This window comes from Acanthaster planci, linkage group LG06, assembly GCF_054643075.1.
Source record: "Acanthaster planci isolate LZ-2023a linkage group LG06, COTS_SCS, whole genome shotgun sequence".
Taxonomy (NCBI): Eukaryota; Metazoa; Echinodermata; class Asteroidea; order Valvatida; family Acanthasteridae; genus Acanthaster; species Acanthaster planci.
The window spans coordinates 14,825,094-14,844,397 of NC_141782.1; the positions used below are offsets into that span (position 1 = coordinate 14,825,094).

General features: G+C 41.1%; 1 protein-coding gene across 2 annotated transcripts in view; it reads right to left on the reverse strand.

Annotated features, from left to right (window-relative positions):
- Positions 1 to 19,304, reverse strand: part of LOC110988262 (phospholipid-transporting ATPase ABCA3-like) — a 41,765-nt gene that overhangs the window by 9,119 nt on the left and 13,342 nt on the right. For both annotated transcript variants that reach the window (XM_022251602.2, XM_022251603.2), the window contains 21 exons: positions 18,520 to 18,716; positions 16,187 to 16,387; positions 14,541 to 14,667; positions 13,405 to 13,503; positions 12,039 to 12,320; positions 10,605 to 10,723; positions 9,936 to 10,082; positions 9,510 to 9,599; positions 8,910 to 9,094; positions 7,402 to 7,632; positions 6,475 to 6,881; positions 5,736 to 5,909; positions 5,373 to 5,461; positions 4,906 to 4,938; positions 4,216 to 4,408; positions 3,718 to 3,840; positions 3,152 to 3,268; positions 2,472 to 2,645; positions 1,446 to 1,556; positions 986 to 1,152; positions 432 to 570 (listed from right to left, as the gene is read on the reverse strand). In XM_022251602.2, the coding sequence (XP_022107294.2) occupies positions 432 to 570; positions 986 to 1,152; positions 1,446 to 1,556; positions 2,472 to 2,645; positions 3,152 to 3,268; positions 3,718 to 3,840; positions 4,216 to 4,408; positions 4,906 to 4,938; positions 5,373 to 5,461; positions 5,736 to 5,909; positions 6,475 to 6,881; positions 7,402 to 7,632; positions 8,910 to 9,094; positions 9,510 to 9,599; positions 9,936 to 10,082; positions 10,605 to 10,723; positions 12,039 to 12,320; positions 13,405 to 13,503; positions 14,541 to 14,667; positions 16,187 to 16,387; positions 18,520 to 18,716 (3,405 nt within the window). The remainder of the gene's footprint in view (positions 1 to 431; positions 571 to 985; positions 1,153 to 1,445; positions 1,557 to 2,471; positions 2,646 to 3,151; positions 3,269 to 3,717; positions 3,841 to 4,215; positions 4,409 to 4,905; positions 4,939 to 5,372; positions 5,462 to 5,735; positions 5,910 to 6,474; positions 6,882 to 7,401; positions 7,633 to 8,909; positions 9,095 to 9,509; positions 9,600 to 9,935; positions 10,083 to 10,604; positions 10,724 to 12,038; positions 12,321 to 13,404; positions 13,504 to 14,540; positions 14,668 to 16,186; positions 16,388 to 18,519; positions 18,717 to 19,304) is intronic.

Consider the following 19,304-nt stretch of genomic DNA (forward strand, 5'->3'; position numbering starts at 1 on the left):
GGCTTGTGATGAATCTGAATTTGTAATGAAATCCCATATAACACTACTGAAAAGACGTTCCCCACAAGAATTTATAATAAATTTATCTCCTTCAAAATAGAAGGCCGGATACCAAGTGAACTTCAAAGCTAAAAATCAACCTTTTTCTGAAAGGTAACTATTTTTGAGGAACCGAAATGCAGAACTTATTTCTTAGCACAGAAAATAGGGAAATACAGAATGCTCATGGTGCGGTTTGGATTGAGTGTTTTATTTAAAGTTTGAGTTTGGGTCTTGTACTGAGCCACTGTCAAGGCACAGTTGCTACGATTGACAGTAGCAACAGTCCTTTCTTCTATTGGCAGGAGCCACTGCGCATGACCAGTGATAGCATTACCATGGTAACCGGGTTTGTCTACAAACAGAGGATCGATCCATTCCTAAGCCAATACCTCCAGGAGTAGAGTCAGCGTGAAGAAGATGATCCCTTCCATGGCTAGGTAGAAGGCGTGTTGGCCGATGCCTGGCTCATTCCAGTCCAAGTTGTTGGCAGCATAGGTGACGTTGATTAATTCACAAAGCTCCATATCACTGCGGGAACAAAACAACCCAAGAAATAGCACAAAAACAGCACATGCGCCAGTTGTTTCAATGAAGAACATCCCCTCAGGTAAAGAAATGGAAAATCTGATGGCATGACACCTGTAGACTGTACGCAGCACACCAAATTCTACAAACTCAAAATTATTCTTCAATGTATCCACTGAATGCAACGCACATTCAACCCAAGGCACTGACACACTCGAACTCATACATGAAATAAATGTGGTTTTACTGAAGCAGGTTTGCCAACTAGGTGACTGGTTTTAATTATTAACATAAAACACAGATGTAGGATTTGGGAATGTATAACAAAAATGAAACATGCTCCCAACTGATCAGGCAACATGAAAATTGGGCTGATGTGAGTAACCATGCGTCCAATGGCCCAGGAGTGGCGACTTACAGGTCGGATGCGGTACACGTGTCACGAATTGCCACGTTGGTGGACAGCTGAATCAACCCTCTCGCAAGGCAATGAGTGGGCAGGGCCATGAACACGTGATCCACGATCTTCGACTCGTCCTCGTAGTCACCGATGAGTTCTAGCACAAACACCGTGATGACCATGGACTGTGGGCATGAGGGGGGGAGGCCAATGATTGGATGAAGGATCAATCCAAGTCTGAAAGGACTGATGGATTCTTTTTTTTCCTCGATGTACATATAATGCATGAATCTTTGTTTCATACACCAGTATGGTGGTTGTGGAGAAATGATGCCCATGTTTCAAAACGGATGGTTTGGTATCTCTCATGACTACAAGCAACAGAAAACTTCATCTTAGGAAACAGAAATGAGCACAATGTCAAACGTCATTTTTGAGGAATCCTTGGTTTCACTACCAGAAGTGGTTCAAAACGTACCATTCCAACTAGTGTCAGGAAAGTAGCAGTGACCGCATATGCAGTGACAGGGGTCTTGAACAAGAAGGAGAGAAGGTAGACAAACGGCACAGCAGCCCAGCCAAACAGCAACTGCAAAGATAAGAAACACTCCAACAAGTTTAATCATACAACAGTGCTGTGGAAGGCACGACTGCTCAAGAAGCCATGTTTGTACAATATCTTTGGCTTTGACACAGTTTAAGTTTGAGAGAAGATGCCCTGACTTCATTGATATCCTGAAAGGATATTATACTGTGTTTAAACCTTTGATACTTGATTAATTCAAAATGGAAGAATCTTGCACCTACCAGTGTAAAGTTAAAATCTCTGGGTCAGACTGTAAAATCTGACTAGTGACAAAGGCAGTCAAACTCAAAACAGTTTCCATTAAAATAAAATGTTTGCCTCGTCTATTAACTTATTAAGAACAATGTCACATGTTGTTCAAAGGCCACAAATCTCAGCAACCATGGAACTATCCTCTTGAAATCAGTGGCACATTTTTTGCATAGCATTGCATTCTATTTATTGACTTGTGATGCTGGGAAACTACAAAGTGCTTAGACAGCATTTGCTTGGTTCAGGGACAACAGATGATGTGTTTTTGCGCAACGATGATGTCCCACTACTGGGAACTCGTGCTGAGCGCGCAGGTGCCCAGAGTAGGTGTGACTGATTTCTGTTGAAATGTATATTCTTGGCACATGCATCTGGCACATGCTTGAGCTCAGACAAAACACTTCCCATTGGTAAGACGTGCCTCCTCTTTGGTTGTGGGGGGGGGAGGGTGTTCTGATTCCAGTGGATAGGGAGTACCAGACCGGGCAAACTTGGGTGGTAAAGTAAGCAACGGGTTAACCTCAGGTAATTACGCTCAGAGAATCACAAGTTATTAATTTCTGAATTGTCATCAAAAAAGCAGGAAGATTCATTTGATACCTGGACATCCAATCAGAACCATTCAACATTTTCTTTTTCATTTGATCTTTTACAGTTTCCACTGACCATCATGACTGCCACAGTGCCCAAGTTCTCCCCACTGAAGGCACTCAGGTTAAAAGCAGCAAAGATGATGATGATGCAGACGAACACCAGCAGATAGTTGATGGCATCCCAGCAGAAGTTGGCAATCCAGTAGGTGAAGCCATCAAGCCCACTCACCATCTGCAGATGCTTGGCCTGGGAGGGAATGGGGTGGGAGAACAGAATCTATTTTTAGTTAAGCAGTAGGTGCTTTTGTCAGGGGGCATGTTACTCAATTTTCGAACGCACAAACCAACTTCTCCAGCATCAGAAGGAAAAAACCTCTTATATTTGCATATACATGCATGTAGGGCATGTGACCTAGTGGTCAGGGTTTGTGGCTTCAGATCGTAAGGTTGGGGGTTTGAATCCAGCTGGTGGCAGCACGTTGTAATCTTGGGCGAGTCACTTTATCCCTAAGAAACTCTCTCCAGTAAATAGCTACATGTACCTGTGAGGTTAGATAAGTTATTTTTAGCCGGTTACGCCAACAAGGCAGCAGTGGGCTAGTGTACTCCCTAGGGAGCTGAGATGGTTTCAGGAATGTTCAGAGGTTGTGGGCCCAATAAGCAGGGAAAATAACAACAGCGCCTTGGGCACCTTCAGGGTGGAAATGTTTTGCACTTTATGAATGGTCATTACTGTTACTATTTTCTCTGTACCTTGCTCTGTTTCTCAGTGACAATGAAATGAATGAAGCTTGCAGCCAGGAAGGACAGACCATACAGGACGAGGAGCGACAAGGTAAAGGTATCCGTACTGAATGCAGCGTTTTCAACCTGTGAAATAAAACCAGGGCCGACCAAACCTCAGTTTACAACAATGCATGCTAGATATTGCAAAGAGCGCTAGTTTGGAATAGATTTCGGTAACACATGAGGGTACATAACTTGGTGGATTACAAAGGTAATTTTAGACTTCCAAAATCGAATTCCAAATGACATCAACCATAACTCAAGAGCGAGTTTGATGTTCGCTGTGTTTCTGAAGAAACTCTCTTTCCAGCAAAAGTCTTTCAATTTTGCCTAAAGATGTTTGCACAGAGATGATGAAGAATTATGTGGCTTCTGAGGGAAACATAGAAAACCACTATGAATGTTCGATGGAATTTTGGTAGAAACATGCAAATTGGCAATGCACACCTTCAACTGGCTATTTAGGTGTATTGGGAAAGGGGTCACACCTGTCTCCCAGACAGAGTAAATGTGGCCTTCTGCCATACACTCACCTGGTTGGTTGCACTGTTGGGCAACGGGTGATTGACGGTGGTTATACCATAGGAATCGTTGGTAAAATACTTGAGAACGATATTGGCTATAGTGTTGAGCGTCTCGCTGGATGTGTGGTAAGCCTGTGGGAAACAGAGAAGTCAATTCAAAATATTGTTTACGTAAATATCTGAAATCTAATATTTTAAAGTGAAAATTTGACCAAATGCCCCCAATTAGGTTGAAGTAGGTAATTTGGATATTGACAATTCCTACACCCTCCTTGTTAATTTCCGTACTTCAAAGTGATCCAATGTACAGACTATGTCTGCAGAAAGCTTTCAGAGTGACCGGCAATGGAAGGTGTGGGAATCTGCACCGTGCAAGAGCACACGGGGCATCATTTCTGAAGATGACAGCATATCACTCGTCAGCTAGACATTTGAAATGATGAGTCACTGATTCTATTTCAAGCAGTTGCATCAATTCAGGTCGAAGACATTTTTCTGGTTTCTCACCTCGTTGCTGTACCAGCCGGTCAGAAGGACTTGGTTGGGTCCATTTTCAGTCAGCGTGAACCCCGCCACGTACTTCTCGAAGAAAGCCGTGTCGTCCTCACTCTGGCGCAGTATGTATTCCTGGAAGAATGTGTTACCGTCCATCAGGACAGTGTGGTTGGCACCGATGGGGCATGTGTCATCTGCATCATAACTGCGAATCATTCAAGCCAACAAAAAGATCAAGGCTAGGCAAAATGTCATCTACATATAGTCACTGACCAACAAATATTTTCGACAAACAACTGTTTAACCAACACTCATGAACTTGTTAGTTATGAATTAAATGATCGTAACTTTATAATACAAAAACGTGTACAGAATAAAAAAATTCCCACATTAGAGTTACATTTTAGCGACAAAAAAGTATAACTTATGAAGAGACACAATTTATTGTAACAAATTATGGAGACACAAAATACTTAGATTATATGCATATATCTAAGTATCAAACACTGCTCCATATCGCTATAAATATTCTTCCCTTGACCCTTGACCTTTGACATTGCCATTGATTTTGATACTTTGACAATTTCTCAAAGTTTTATTACAAAGAGTCAGATGGTACTTCCTCACAAACAAGTATAATGAAATGACAGAAACAGTGGTGCCTTTGTCAAGGATAAAGAAGTTGCCGTGGCAACTACGTACCTCGAATCACTGCTGTTTGTCCTCTCATAAAACCTGTTGAACAAAATAACAACATACCATGAGGCAAATATGGAATTACACTATTCCCAAACTCTGAAAACCGACTAAAAATTTCCATGCCACAAATAAAGGGAAAAAAAAGAGTTTGACATGCATCCCATGAGAATAAATAGAGTGAAAAATATGAGACGGTTTGTAGTGATGGAAATATTCAAGAGTTTTCAAAATTTGAATTGAAAAAATCGCAGTTCCAACCATCTTGCCAAAACTATGGAGTACTGAAATGTGACATCATTTAAACCTGGAAGTTTGCTGCAAACGAATGCAGAATGCACGTATGTTCGTTCACTGCTAATTTTGGGCGCTAACGCCTTTCACACACATAATCATGCGCGTGACGTATTCACTTCTGCACTCTGCAACGCTACACCAGATCTGAGAACACAAAATGAAAGAAAGTTGCTTACGAGGTGCTGGTAAGGCAGGACAGGCAGCTATGGTAACCAAAGCCTTCCACGTCTTTACAGAGATTGCTCTTCTCACCATTGTTGTAGAGCTGCAAAATTGGATAAAATTGCAGCTATTTGAAGACTGCTTTGAAGTCTTTTCTATTAGATGAACATTGTAGACGTATCTAGAAGCCTGGGTGTTGTTGAAAAGGTTCGTACCCACTTTTTTGGCGGGGGTGGGGTTGCCAAAATGCCACTGGTCCAACAATATTGGACCACTGGCCTTGTGTGGTAAAGGACTGCACACGACCAACATTGAATTCAGGTTTAGTGGTCTGGTGCAAAATTCAAACCCTGAAATACCCATGTCGTAATACTTACAGTATCTGCACATCCTTCGTTCAGGATCATGTTTGGGTAGGAACAGCAGTCTAGGTCCTGGGACATGGGGTTTCCCTCAATGAGGTCGCCCATGTTATCCTGCATGAGAAACCTTACTGGAGCTGACACGTTGATGTACGTAATGGACAGTGGATCCAGGACATTCGGTAGGTACTTTCAAACATACAAGAAAAAAAATCAGCCAATAAATATTGGTGAAATATGTTGCTTTGGCAAGTTAACGGGCAAAGCTAACAATCACTCTCTAGAATCACCAAAAGGCAGTGTGACCTGCCTGGCATTTTGGGTCCTGACTGGTTTCCGCTTACTAACAAATATCATCTACGGTTATAAAACTTCTATGCTTAGCAGCTCTGTGTAAAGAGGAAGTTTAGTATTCACTCACAAATGTATGCTAACAAGGTAAATGTAGGCTAAAAAGATCTGGCCATAAAACCAAGTTGGCAAAGGCTTTAGAATGAGGTTTAAGAAATATTGTTTTCCCATGTATGAAGAATTCTCCCATAATAGTGTCAAAACTTCCAAACTGCAACACATTTGAAGCATTTGCTCGACACAACTTTAATTCTAAAGCTTTACTTCTACCAGAGCACTGTAGCTTAATTTAAGTGAATGTAGAGCTCCTGTAAACTCAGCCAAATCTTTTCTCGTTGTAATTAAAAAGGGTAACCTCTTCTCAACAATATCCGAGAATAACAAAATGTGCAAACTGTCTCACCTCAAATACGTCCATCCAATTTATGTCGATGATGGTGTCATTCAGGGTGACCGTGGTCCCGTTAAACGTCACTGTCGTGCCGTTGAAAGTGAAGGAGGTCCCATTTATTTCCACCGTGCTGCCATCGATGGTGATGGTGCTGCGGCTCAGGTTGCGCAGGTCGGCGTAGAAGAGCTTGACATCAACGGAGGGGTCATGGCGCGAGATGTTCTCCAGGGTCATGACGCGGGGCGGGTCGCTCACAGTGTTACCGCTCGTCTTGATGATGAGGAGGCCAAAGACCACAAAGAGCAAGGGGAGGAGGAACTGCGTGACCAGTGACTTCTTGTCACGTCGGCTGTAGAGGAAACGCTTCACAAATATCGCAGCAAACTGGTGGTACTTCAGGCGGATGCCAGAATGCAACTCTGTGGAAAACACAATCAGCAATACCGTCTTGGAGAAAGAGTCCGTTGAGTCCATTTCAAAAAGGTCAAGCAAGAACTAAGCACCTGAGGTAACGCCAGTTGGAACATGCTCAGTGCATGTGGGTGAGTATGGCTGCCCTTCCAGGGCTGACCCAATGTGCATACATTGACGTTTCAAATGACCCATTAGCAACTTTATAGTGTCATCACTTGTCCACTGATGACGTCATTGAGACAAAAATTTGGAGACAGATCTTCAAATGAGAGCCAATGAATATTCCAAGACTGAATATAACCAGATTGAGATCGGATTCAAAAGAGGCGCACAAAATGAGAGAACGTGTACCCAAAAAATATCGAAGAGGTTGGAGTAAAAAAAAACCCAAACACGCACAAAATTATAATGAAAACAATATAAACAGGAACGGCTAAATTTTTCTCTGCAATAAGCCCTTTAATTATGCACAGATCTGGCAGCACGGCGCCCTCAACTGACAGCACAATGCAAATAGAGACCTACCTCCCATCTCTACGGACTGGCTCGGCAAGCTGCAGTCGGTCGGAATTTCGGTGCTCTTTGTCAGCTGGTCGGTGGAGGACACGTCGATGGCAAACCCGTTCTTAAGGTGGTCGGCTGCATCCCCATTTCTCCTGCTGACGTCCTCAGCCATCTCTCCGGCCTTCATGAAGACTTCCTCCATGGTTGTTATGGAAACGCCAAAGCTGTCAATGCCTAGGGTTTGTCTGGAGCCTACAAAGAATTAGCATGAGTACCTTGTGTGTAAGTAATGCAAATTGTTGGCCATTTCCTGACATCATCCTTGCAATTAAGTGTAAAGTGTAATTCGACCAACAGAATTAGAAGCCATTACTGCGGTGGCACAACGCTCACGGAAGGTGTTACGCGCGCATTACATGCCTCTTTGACCAACAGGGTGTCACAAATTGCCAAATGTATACGCGCATCAAGCTGAAGAATGTACGTGAGTGCGGTGCCACTGCAGTTAGGGCGTCTTCTCAGATCAGTCCATATTGACAGTGCTTACTTTTGTTAATTCTGTTAACAACGTAAGGCTGTTCAATAGTTTTACATTACTTTTATGGAAATTTCTGCTCTAGAAGTCACTTCCTTAACCACTACCAGCCGGGGACTCCGGGATCGGAGCCGTATGGTTTATATGTGTGGCCGGGGTCTCCGAACTCGGACAAAGGAAACAAGGCCCTGTAACAAAAGACCGTACTCCGAACAAAAGACCAGGCTGCTGGGCATGACCGGCATTTTTCACTCTCAAAAGTGGTGATAATCCAGCGTTATTTTGAAACCGTATACCAGGGTTTGGGGTATTTAGAGCAAGCGGATTACCACCGGGGACAAAAGCTCTCCACCACCGCAGCGATGAGCCACACAGCACCGCTGCATGCTAATCTGGCCCCTATTGAAAAGAGGTCAGCAGTGCACTGAGCCAGGTTCGTGAACAAAAGACAGCTGTATAACACCGCACAATCTGGGCTCTGTTTACAAGGCTGCAGGCCTGGCTGAAATATTCGGGTGTCAATGAAGGTCACCTGTCAACTTAGAGTAGTGCCTGAAGATTACTCCGTGCGGCTATAAACAACTGTTAAATGGAATGATGAATTGTTGAAGGATTTTGAAAACGAAAAAAATGATAGTCATGCCGGCCCAGCATCCTCAACATTGAAAAATGTCCCGGTTTGAAGTGGTTAAAAGACCGATTTTCAGGCTTTTTTTCACATCAGAGAAAAAACTGGGGTTCAACCTCCCACCACCACACTGTGCGATTGTGAATCAAGATTTCTCTTTGAAGTTCGCATAACACTTCTTGTCTGAAAAATACTGCATTAATGGAAAACCGCAGAACAAAACCACAAAATAAACAATTTGGCAGATATCATGTTTTTCCAGGATCTATTCCACATTGGGGTTTGAAATGATTACATTTTAAGGAAGACCTATGGTACTATGTTTATTAGGGTTAGTTTCTGAACACATTTGGAGTAAGACGTCACCTTCTAGCTCCAAGAAGAGATTTTTGAAGGATGCTGAGTCCTCACGTGGAAGAACGAAGTCTAGCTCATTGCCGACGTTGCCTTCAAGCTCAGCCTGGCGTACATGTTTACTGACAACGGCTTTCACAGAATCAATGGCACATGTCTGGTTACGGACTAAAGTTAAATGGTATCCCACACCAAACCTGTCATGAATGAATCAAATTGATTTGAAACTTTTAAAAATGAGGTAAATATCATCTGGGTGTCCTATTTATGAATGACCTTCTGAATCTCAGCATATACAGGTATGTGTAATTGACAATTTCAGTAGTAAACATCATGGCTTCCCTATCGGACAGTTGGATCATTTAGCTTGGCAGAGTGTGTAAGATCAATCCAGATGTCTACTACTTGAATCCTCCTTTGGCTATCACTCTGCATGAATACATGCAGCTTCGCAATGAACAACTCCTCAACATATGTAAAGGATTTTGCATGGAGTGCTTCTATTAGGAATCTACGTGTATCACTGAACAAATAACATTTACTTGAATTACAAGAGAGGATGCTACAAGAATTTCTACTCTCCTCACACGGTCCTCACTAATTTTCTCTCACCGGTTTTTCAGGAAGAGAGAGGTGCCACTGCACCTCAGCTGTCCGTTGGCCATGATAGCGATGCGGTCGCCAAGGAGATCTGCCTCATCCCTGCATCGTTCAAAGTGAAAGTTTAAAAACAACACCCCTGAAATGTGTGGTTTTGTGGACAGGCATATTGAATTCGGCCAGAGACAGTTATTGAAAATCAAGATAGAAACTAGTAAGGTGGCTAAGTAATGTTACAGTGTATTTAATACGACTCTGGCCCAACTCGGACTTAACATTATGTAGGACTACATGGTACAGCACAGATGCAGTTCGATGAAAATTGCAAGTTTCAATCTTTCATTTTTTGGCTGCAAAAATTTAGTCAGAATTACACAGGTCAGGTCAGAGTCTACACAGTTCTTGTGTGAACCATACCAGATTTGGCAATTATCTTACATGAAGTGTGTAGTGAGGACCATGGTTCGCCCCTGTCGGTATTTTAGCAGTAAGTCCCAAGTGGCGCGTCGCGCGTACGGGTCCATGCCCGATGTTGGCTCATCTAGAATCACTACCTCAGATCCACCAATCAGAGCAATGGCGCAACTACACGTGTTAAATCAAACACAAAAATTATAAAAATATAAGTTATTTCCAAAGCTTTCTGTTCCAACATTTTTACATTAATTTCACCCCTTGCGATATCATTTGTGCGATTCCGCTTGGAGCAGCATGTGATTACTCATGAGAACTTCAGTTTGTGCACCGTATGAAAGCATGGTGATTTGCAAACACATGCAGTAAATGACACCATTCATATCCCAATTTGTACAGGGCCAAAGCATGTCCGATAAACCTCAGATACGCTAGGTGTTAGATCTGACAAAGTGTGACATCTCTGAGGCTATTTGGCGGAGCCACACTGTCCTGGTCTTGAATCGCCAGGGGGGGGGGGACAAACCTCTTTTCCCTCAAAAACAACTGTCCAATTTGTTAATCCATTTCATCCATTTGATTGATTTTGAACTTTCTCTTCTTCATTCTATCATTTGAAACAAAGACAATTTGAGCTGTACACATGCAGATGAACGCTGGAAGCAACAGACTTCACCATTAATGATGGCATACCTGAGTTTCCGTTTCATGCCTCCAGACAGATTGGTGGACTGGGCATGGGTCTTATCAACCAGCTGAAGGTCAACTATCATGGTCTGCACTTCTTGGTCAGCTGCCTTGCCTGATTTTCCCTACAGTATCATGAACCAAAATGAAAATGCTGATTTGCAAGAGTCTTTTGAACAGTATCTGTGGGACATTCTTACTGCAACCTCATGCTTTCCACACTCAATGGCGCATCCTGAGAATGATAGTTGTTTTTGAAGCAGGCCACGCACAGTGGCCATGTTCAAGTTCAACACAAGGTTTGCCTTCACAGGCTTCACAGACTTTGTGTGTGAGTACGAAATAAATGAGGGATTAGCATGTTTGAAAGTTAGCCTGAGGTGAGTCAAGGCAGGCTTGACATTTTAACCTGTCAGTTTTGCCCGATCTAGTTTAATAACGGAATAAATGCGTGTTGGCTGGTCTTAAATGCACATTTAAGACCGGCTCAGGAGAATGGACTTGACTTACGCCTGAGCCTGAGGCGAGGGCATTATCAGCGCTCAGTCTCCTGAGCCGGTCTTAAATGTTAGACCACCACGCACATAGTTATTCCCATTTATAAATACCTTTTTTAGTCAGAGAATCACAGAAGTCAATATATGATGGATTCAGAACTGCCAACATGCCATACTCATTGTGGTGAGGTATACCGCACAATAGATTAAGAAATTTAAAGAAACTGAAGGCTCATTTGAATATCTTTTAATCTATTTTGTGGTAATGCCTGACCTCAGGAAGGAGTATGGCAAGGTTGGCAGGTCTGTGGATTTCCAACGATTTTGTTCATATTCCCGAAAGCATCCCCCCATCCATTTTATGGTATATTCCTTGTGCAAGTTGTCCAGAATAATCTCCTTATGTGGACTTGGTGCCCGTGTGGCGAGCTGCATGCACGCGGATTCTTCATAAATCAGAATCGCTTAAACTGTCTCGTATCCAGGAGCCAGGACGTGATTTACACAGTGAGCATATCACTTCTCAGCGGGCATTATCACTTCTCAGTGGGCATTATCAAATGTTAATACACGGTAACGTTGCACGTTGTTGAATAGGGAAACTTTCTGAGGAGTCAACTATTTGTGAATGAAGGTGAATGAGGATGTAACATACAAGATACATGAAATCTAGACGCTACGTGTAGGTTCAGGGCTTTGAGCACATTAATTCTGCCTTGCTGTGTGTTGTCACACTAAAGAGTACCCTCAATACAACAAATTGAACCAGTGCACTAAGAACTAGAAGTGTGATTTTCACACAGCCTTTTGTACATGTTTGACTTTCCATAATTAAGTTGGCTGCAGTTCATTCCAGTACAGTGGACAGGGAGGTTTTTGAGGAAGGTCCTTTTCTTTTAAATTCAGGATCAGAGTTCTGGATGAGAGCCAGTTTCACACAAACCTTCAGGGCAATGAAGAAATCCAGATGCTCCTTAACCGTCAACCGGTCGAAGAGCACATTGTGCTGGGGACAGAGGCCAAGGCTGGTCCGCACCTGGTCCATGTGGGTCCGGATGTCATAGCCGTTGACTTGGGCCGTACCCGAGCTGGGCGGGAAGAGGCCGGTCAGGATGGACATAGTGGTGGTCTTGCCTGCCCCGTTGTGGCCCAAGAGAGCGGTGATCTGGCCCTGGTACATGCTGACCGTCAGGTTGTCCACGGCCAACTTGCTGCCCACTGAACTCTGAAAAAAAAAAAAAAAAAAAATAGGACTCAAATGCTTTCGGAAGCACTGATTGCTGTTCACAAGCTTGCTGTTGCACAGTAACAAGGCTAGCCCTACATGTACCCGTGAAGAAATTATTTTGGCTACATGTATATGATGAATTATAAAGGGACCTGATATTTCATGGTCAACTCCATTCATGTACATGTAGTTCTACTACTATCGGCAACCACTGCCTACCACGTTTGAGAAATTATGCTTTTTTTGCCATCCCTATATTTGGTATGTTACCATGATCATTCATGTAGGAGCTAGCCTACAATGAATCAGTTTGATAATGGTATTCCAAAAGGCAAGGTCACTTGAGAACAAGGCATACATGTGATTTTGTGTATGGCCGCGCTGACCACGCTGATAGGGCAGATCTGGGGCATGTGTGTATTGCATTTCCTGAATGATATTGGATATATATATGTAGCTGCGTTGCACCGAAATGGTAGCATCGAGCTGTATACTCCCCAGGGAGCTGAGACGGCATTTGGAATGTTTCATAGGCCCAGTGAGCAGGGGTAATAATAATGGAATTGGGCCTTGATCAGTTTTCCAGAGACATGTAAGTGTGCTATATAAATCTATGTCCGCTCTTTTTTCTGATTTTGGGGTATTTGCTACTGGAATACCAAACTGGCTCATAATACCAGAGAAGTTCAATTCAGTCATAAAGCTATAATTAGGCACTGATTCACTGATAAGAAAATACACATTCAACACTGTATGGCTGTAGGGAACCAGTTACACACAAGGCGGCTTCAGCATTCAGGTGTACATGTACATGTTGAATTCCATATATATATGCACACCGCACATGTACTATGGTCCGGTCATACTCTCCAGTGGCGTCCAGCTCGTAGTAAATTGACAAGACTAAGAACCCGTAATAACTTGTCATTTTGCAATTTGTTTATTTGGAGATGATACTTCTGTCTTTTCCCCCAAGTTTCTTACCTTGTAGACTTTGGTCAGCCCCTTTATATGGATTCCTGCTGGAATGCCTTCTGGGCTGGCCTCATGATACTTCTGTCTTTTCCCCCAAGTTTCTTACCTTGTAGACTTTGGTCAGCCCCTTTATCTGGATTCCTGCTGGGATGCCTTCTGGGCTGGCCTCATGATCAGCTGGATCCAGCCCTGTGTTCATTCCAATCTGTTCCATCAAGCCCAAAAAAGAAAGAAAGAAAAAATGGAATTCTATTTTATGATAATTATAAATCTTACCCTATTTATGGGTTTATTGCTTGATAGATCCATCTTTTATTGGTGTGACTATGTTAAAGACTTATGAGGGAACATATCCTTTCTGCACACTAACTCAACTCCCCTAGAATCAGCTAACGTTTGAATACATCCTGTTCAAAGTTATTACATGATGGTGCCCAAACCACACCCGAACTGGCTAATTAGCATCAAAAACGTTAACTCAACTGTGGAACAAGTCATGTACAACATACCTTAAACTCTACCTGTGTACATTATGCCTGGCTTACAGCTTGGACTGGTCCATGTACCATTTCATTATCTTCAAACAACTTTAAGTGACACAGAACTGATACCTTATACCAAATTTTTAAAGACTTTATCATGCTCCTAAAACTGCACATTTGTGTTTCAATTAACCTTATTTGCACATTATTTTAAAAGGTATCAGTAATATTGTGCATTTTTGGTTTTTATGCTAATGAAAATAACTAACTTCATAAGTAAGACTGTGATGTCATCCTACATGTCCTAGGGTAAACACCTTGATGCTGTACTGTACAAAGACCTACTGAAATGTTTAACATTTTGACATTTTAAATTTCCTTGTCTTTGATGATTCAGTATCAGGTGAGTATATGACAATGAGCCATGCGGCCAACTCTTTCTCAGAGTTTTCAATGAGCAAAATTTGGGTTCACAATTTCAACAGAAAAAAACACCTACTGAACATTGTCTGTCCTGATTGATATCACAGGAAACGTGCCCTCAGTTGTCCAGAAAAGCTTTGACTTTTTTTATTTTTTAATGGTAAAATCCACTTTTCAATATGCTTGACCTTAAATGGATGCCATCTGGTTTTTCACATACTGAAGGAAACAAAAGATGCACAAAGAGTGTGCCTCAGAGAAAATGTCGTCGCATGGCGCCCTTGAATGAAAAAATTGAATAGACGAGAACCCTTGTGCATGCCCCATGATACATTACCTCATTTTCTTGGCCAACATGGGTTCCTTGCTTTCCAACAGACACTCCACACCAGTATGACCTTTGAAAGGGGAAATAGGCTGGTTTGGGTATGCCATAAGACCCCGGAAACACTGCCTCAATATACCTAAAAAGAAACAGGGAAAATTGTTGCAATTGATAACTACTTAAGGAATATTAAATGTTATTTTCAGTTCAATTTGAGATATTGCAATCGGTAATTTAATTCTTGAAATCCAAATGAATGAAACCCTTGCTCTCTCAAAGAAATCCATGCACTTTTAACCACATCTACTTTTAAATGCAGCTTTCTGAAAACATCCAATGTCTTCAACCAAGTCAAATCTGCACCTTCAATATGTTTTCATCTCGATTAAAAGATAACAAAAGTTTCCCCATTGTATTTGAAACATCTTAAGACCCAAATAAAATAGATTAAACTAATGCAATGAGAAAACAATCACATTTACAGGAATAGAACAGGAATTAAACAGAATAAAAAGCATCTGTGAAAAAAAGTTGCAACATTGGAACAAAACAGGACTGAAACAGAATGTAAGCAATCTTTGTGAAAACACTCATAGAAGTGGATTTTAAAAACGAAACAAAAACAGCCTTCCTAAACAATCACAAATGGAAATGAAACAGGAATTAAATAAAACAAGAACAGTCCACATGAAAACAGTCACAAAGCAGGAATAAGATCTAAACAGGAAACAAATTACACATGACATCAGTCACAAACTTTTATACCATTTGTTCAAAAACATAACACAATGATTTCTACATGTACCGAACATTTGCCAGCAAGCAATCAACATGTTCAATGTGCCTTCTTGACATCTAGAAGATAAGTATTTTTGTTGCCAAAAGAATCCAAAATAGCAAAAACATGGAAATATTGGAACAAATTATTGCTCCCTGAGAATGAATTTCACTAAAAACTTGAAAATGCATGAATATTTTCTTTGTAGTTACTGCACATTACATAATGGCTTGACAGGCACTTCATCATTACTTGACAAGGACAGTTTTGAGATTGAGTCTTTACGTTTTCATTACACGTATGTGTTTATAACGACAGGCTGAAAGGCGAGTAGCACTGACTAATAAATATGTAAGACCAATCTAGTCAGAAGTTCTGGCTAATACGAGCATCATGTGGCACTAATAGCGATTACTGGAGGATATTTTATTTACTGTTTTACATTCAGAAGCATAAAGTCTTCAAGTAAGGATGCATGGTGGTCTTTCTCAAGTCTTTTCTGAAGCCAACTCAAATGCAGGGTATCAGGCTTCAACTCATGTTCTAAGTAAAAAAACAACTGCACCAAAGCAGGGCGACAGGATCAGAAAGATTTTCTAAGTAAACAAAAATGTTGCAAGAAAACTGTGTGACAAGGCAAAAAACAAAAAAGGTTTATGTGAAGAAAACCATTACAACACGAATGAAACAGGGTCTGACCGACCAATATTTTGGCTTTAACAAAAAGGATAAACACCACATTTTATCCTAATTTTTTTAACCGAACAACACGAAAAAGACAAATCTTCAATAGAACTACAAGTAAAAAAGAAGAATACATGTACACGTATGTTCAGTAATTTCTTGGGGCATACCAACAATATCAAGACACGCCACATACCAGGTGATCAGAAAATAAATCACGGTGTCCACGATGAACATCATAAACACAGTTCCCATGGTGAAAGGATCGTCAAGTGAGGGTGACGTTCTGATGTTGCTCCACTGCAAGCCCACATTCTTGCCTTCAAACAACGTCATCACCGTGACGCCAAACCCAAAGGCCACGTTAGACAGAAGACAAGAGGCTGTCTTGACTTGACTGGGGAAAAAAGGAAACACAAAATGAAAATTCAAAAAAAAAAAAAGCACAATCGAAATTGAATGCAAAACGCAGAAATGAAAAGTAAGTTCTGACGGAAAGACCTTGCGATGGTGGTGATGTACTCTATAATGAAGTTGTACATCAAGCTTCTTCACGCCAGCTGCACACACTAAAATCAAGAGCTCCGTGTTCGACAATGGCTATGCAAGCCATGAGTTAAGTCATTTTGTGAAATATTATGACATACAAATTCTTACCAAAAAAAATGAACACATCTAAAACGTGAGACAACAATTTTCAATCATTTTTCATATCAGAGACATTGCAACATTTTTGGAAGCGGAGATGGTTACATTTCAAATCTGTTTGAACAGCCCACTGAGATAATTAGAATTTAAAGTTTATTATCAATTCCCGGTACTCATTATCTATGGGTAATGGATCCCAGTGTGCATAGGACATAAATAATGAGAGTATAATTTCTATTGTGCAGAAAATGATATGTACGTTACTTTTTCAACAAAGAGTGAAATCATCAGTCTGATGAAAATGTATGCTCACACACATGTACAAACCATTTGATGTCTTTCAACATGGTCCCAAAACTTTTAGCTTCTTCTTAACAAGTCAATAACCCATGACAGACTGATAACAAAGGATGATTGATTTTTCCTTTTTTCCCTCCACATACGAAGTTTGTTTATGAAAGCTTTATGTTTTTTTCAAGTAAATGAGTTTCTTCAAAAATGAATTTTGTTTCGACATGTATTCTACTACAAATCACTTCCTCTTCATCCCGTTAATGCTTCGTTAATGTTAATGCTTATTCCAGGGACAAGGCAACTCAATCAATTTAAAACACAGCGTACGTCTCATGTACGTCTACACTGCCCCAGGAGGATATCTGAGTTACCGTGGTAACAGTGTTCAGATGTAATATCCCGTCTGTGTTTTTCTTGACGCACTGAATAGCGAACTGAAAATTAGGAGACATCAAATCATCTCTTTGTGTAAAGTCTGATGCGTATTATAAGAACAGCCTATTGAATGTAGGATCCATAGAGTCAATGACACACATGCTTACATGTAAGCTACATATATACATAGATGTGGATAGATTTTATAAAGGTGCTCAACTATTTTTCTGTAATTGTAGGAACTGATGGAACAATGGTACATGTGTACATTGTACACACAATCTACAAGTATACAACACACACATTGTGGGGAACTGATAAAAGTTACGGGGTCAACTTTTGGTCCCTTCAAAGTTGGTTTCAACGTTTCTAATGCAAGAAATTGCCCCCTCAATGAGGCAATGGCGTGTGAATGGAACAAAAATCAACAAAAATATTCACGGGTACTCGCATATGAACAAAAAATCAAAAGGCAAAAAAAAACAGGTAAAATAAATTCAACACCCAAACAACCGAAATGAAAGATTTCAATTTTTCTCTTTTTTTTAATCTCAATCGTACATCACTTTCCTGCTTTATATATGGAAATTTCCCCTTGTCTCCTTTACAATTCGGAACAAATTCTTCACTCAAGGCTCACAATTTCACTCAAAAACGCAGGAGCAGCTAAAAAATCCCAAATTTCTAATTCACTTTGGCTTGCCTATGCCATTTCCATATACTTTTCAAGAAAAAATGACCAGCTTCAATAAGCCATTTGCGAGTTAAGTTTGAATAAAATCTGGTACACTGAGTTCTTTAAATTCATGTGCACATCACAGCTTGAATTCTCCATACTAAAACCACTGTTGCTCTACCTTGTGATTCGGGGCAAGGTTTTGCTTAGTTACACAAGAGACACCTTGCAACAATACACTGTTCTCAATGGATAAGAAAGGCACAAAGGAACCAGACCATTCCAGAGATGGTGGTTCCTATGGAAAAGCTTGCCCCAAATCACGAGGCATAGCAACAGTGTCTTTAGTCTGGGGAATTCCAATTGTTACGTTTCTGTGCAATCAGATAACCCAGTGTACCAGATTTTATTTAAATTTAACTCGCAAGGGGCTAATACCCAACCACCACAAACTTTCTGGAGGCAAAAGGCAGGAGAGAGAAAAATCAAGCCGACAAAATAAATGCCTTCAGGATGATGAGATACAACAGACTCACACTGTGGAGCTGTCATACTGGATGAACATGAGGGGCAGGTAGTTGGCAAACCAGAAGACAAAGCCGAAGATGAGGCCAAGACGGGCACGGGAGAAAAGAACGCTGACGGCAAAGGCCCAGGCAATGCTGGCAGTGAGCCAAAGGAACAGAAAGACAAAGACGACGGTAGGATCTGAGTTGGGGAACACTCGTCCAATCTGCAGTGACATAAATATCAAGAAACTGGTTAACGGTTCAGAATGAATACAAAAGCGTGATGTAATATGAAGGAAATAATGAACAAAAGCAAAACTGGACCTGGTCTTTAATTTGAAAATGAAATTCAATCCATAATACTACATATCTACCACGTTTTGATTAACCAATGGTAATGGGGTTTTTTGGCAAAAATTTTGACTTTTAACCAACTTTTGATATAAGCCTATACAGTCAAATGCCACAAATACTGATTTGCAAGAGTTGTTTGAACAGTAATTGTACAATGTTTCTCAAGTAAAGCAACCTTGTACATGTTTGTTTTAACACTCTGGGATGTTACCACTTGTAATATTTGCCTCCACAACAAGCTGTGCAAAGCAGCCAAGTTCAAGTAATCTTCTGCATTCTCAGACTCTGCATATGTGTGCACAACAATTGGTGGATTAGCATGCTTAAAACTCAACCTGAGGTTAGGAACACTTGATGTTTTATCTCACCAGCTATACCTAGATATCCAAATCATGTTCACCCACCCTCAATTGCAACATGGATGAAGTATCTCCATCCAAAACTGGTTCTCTTTTGTA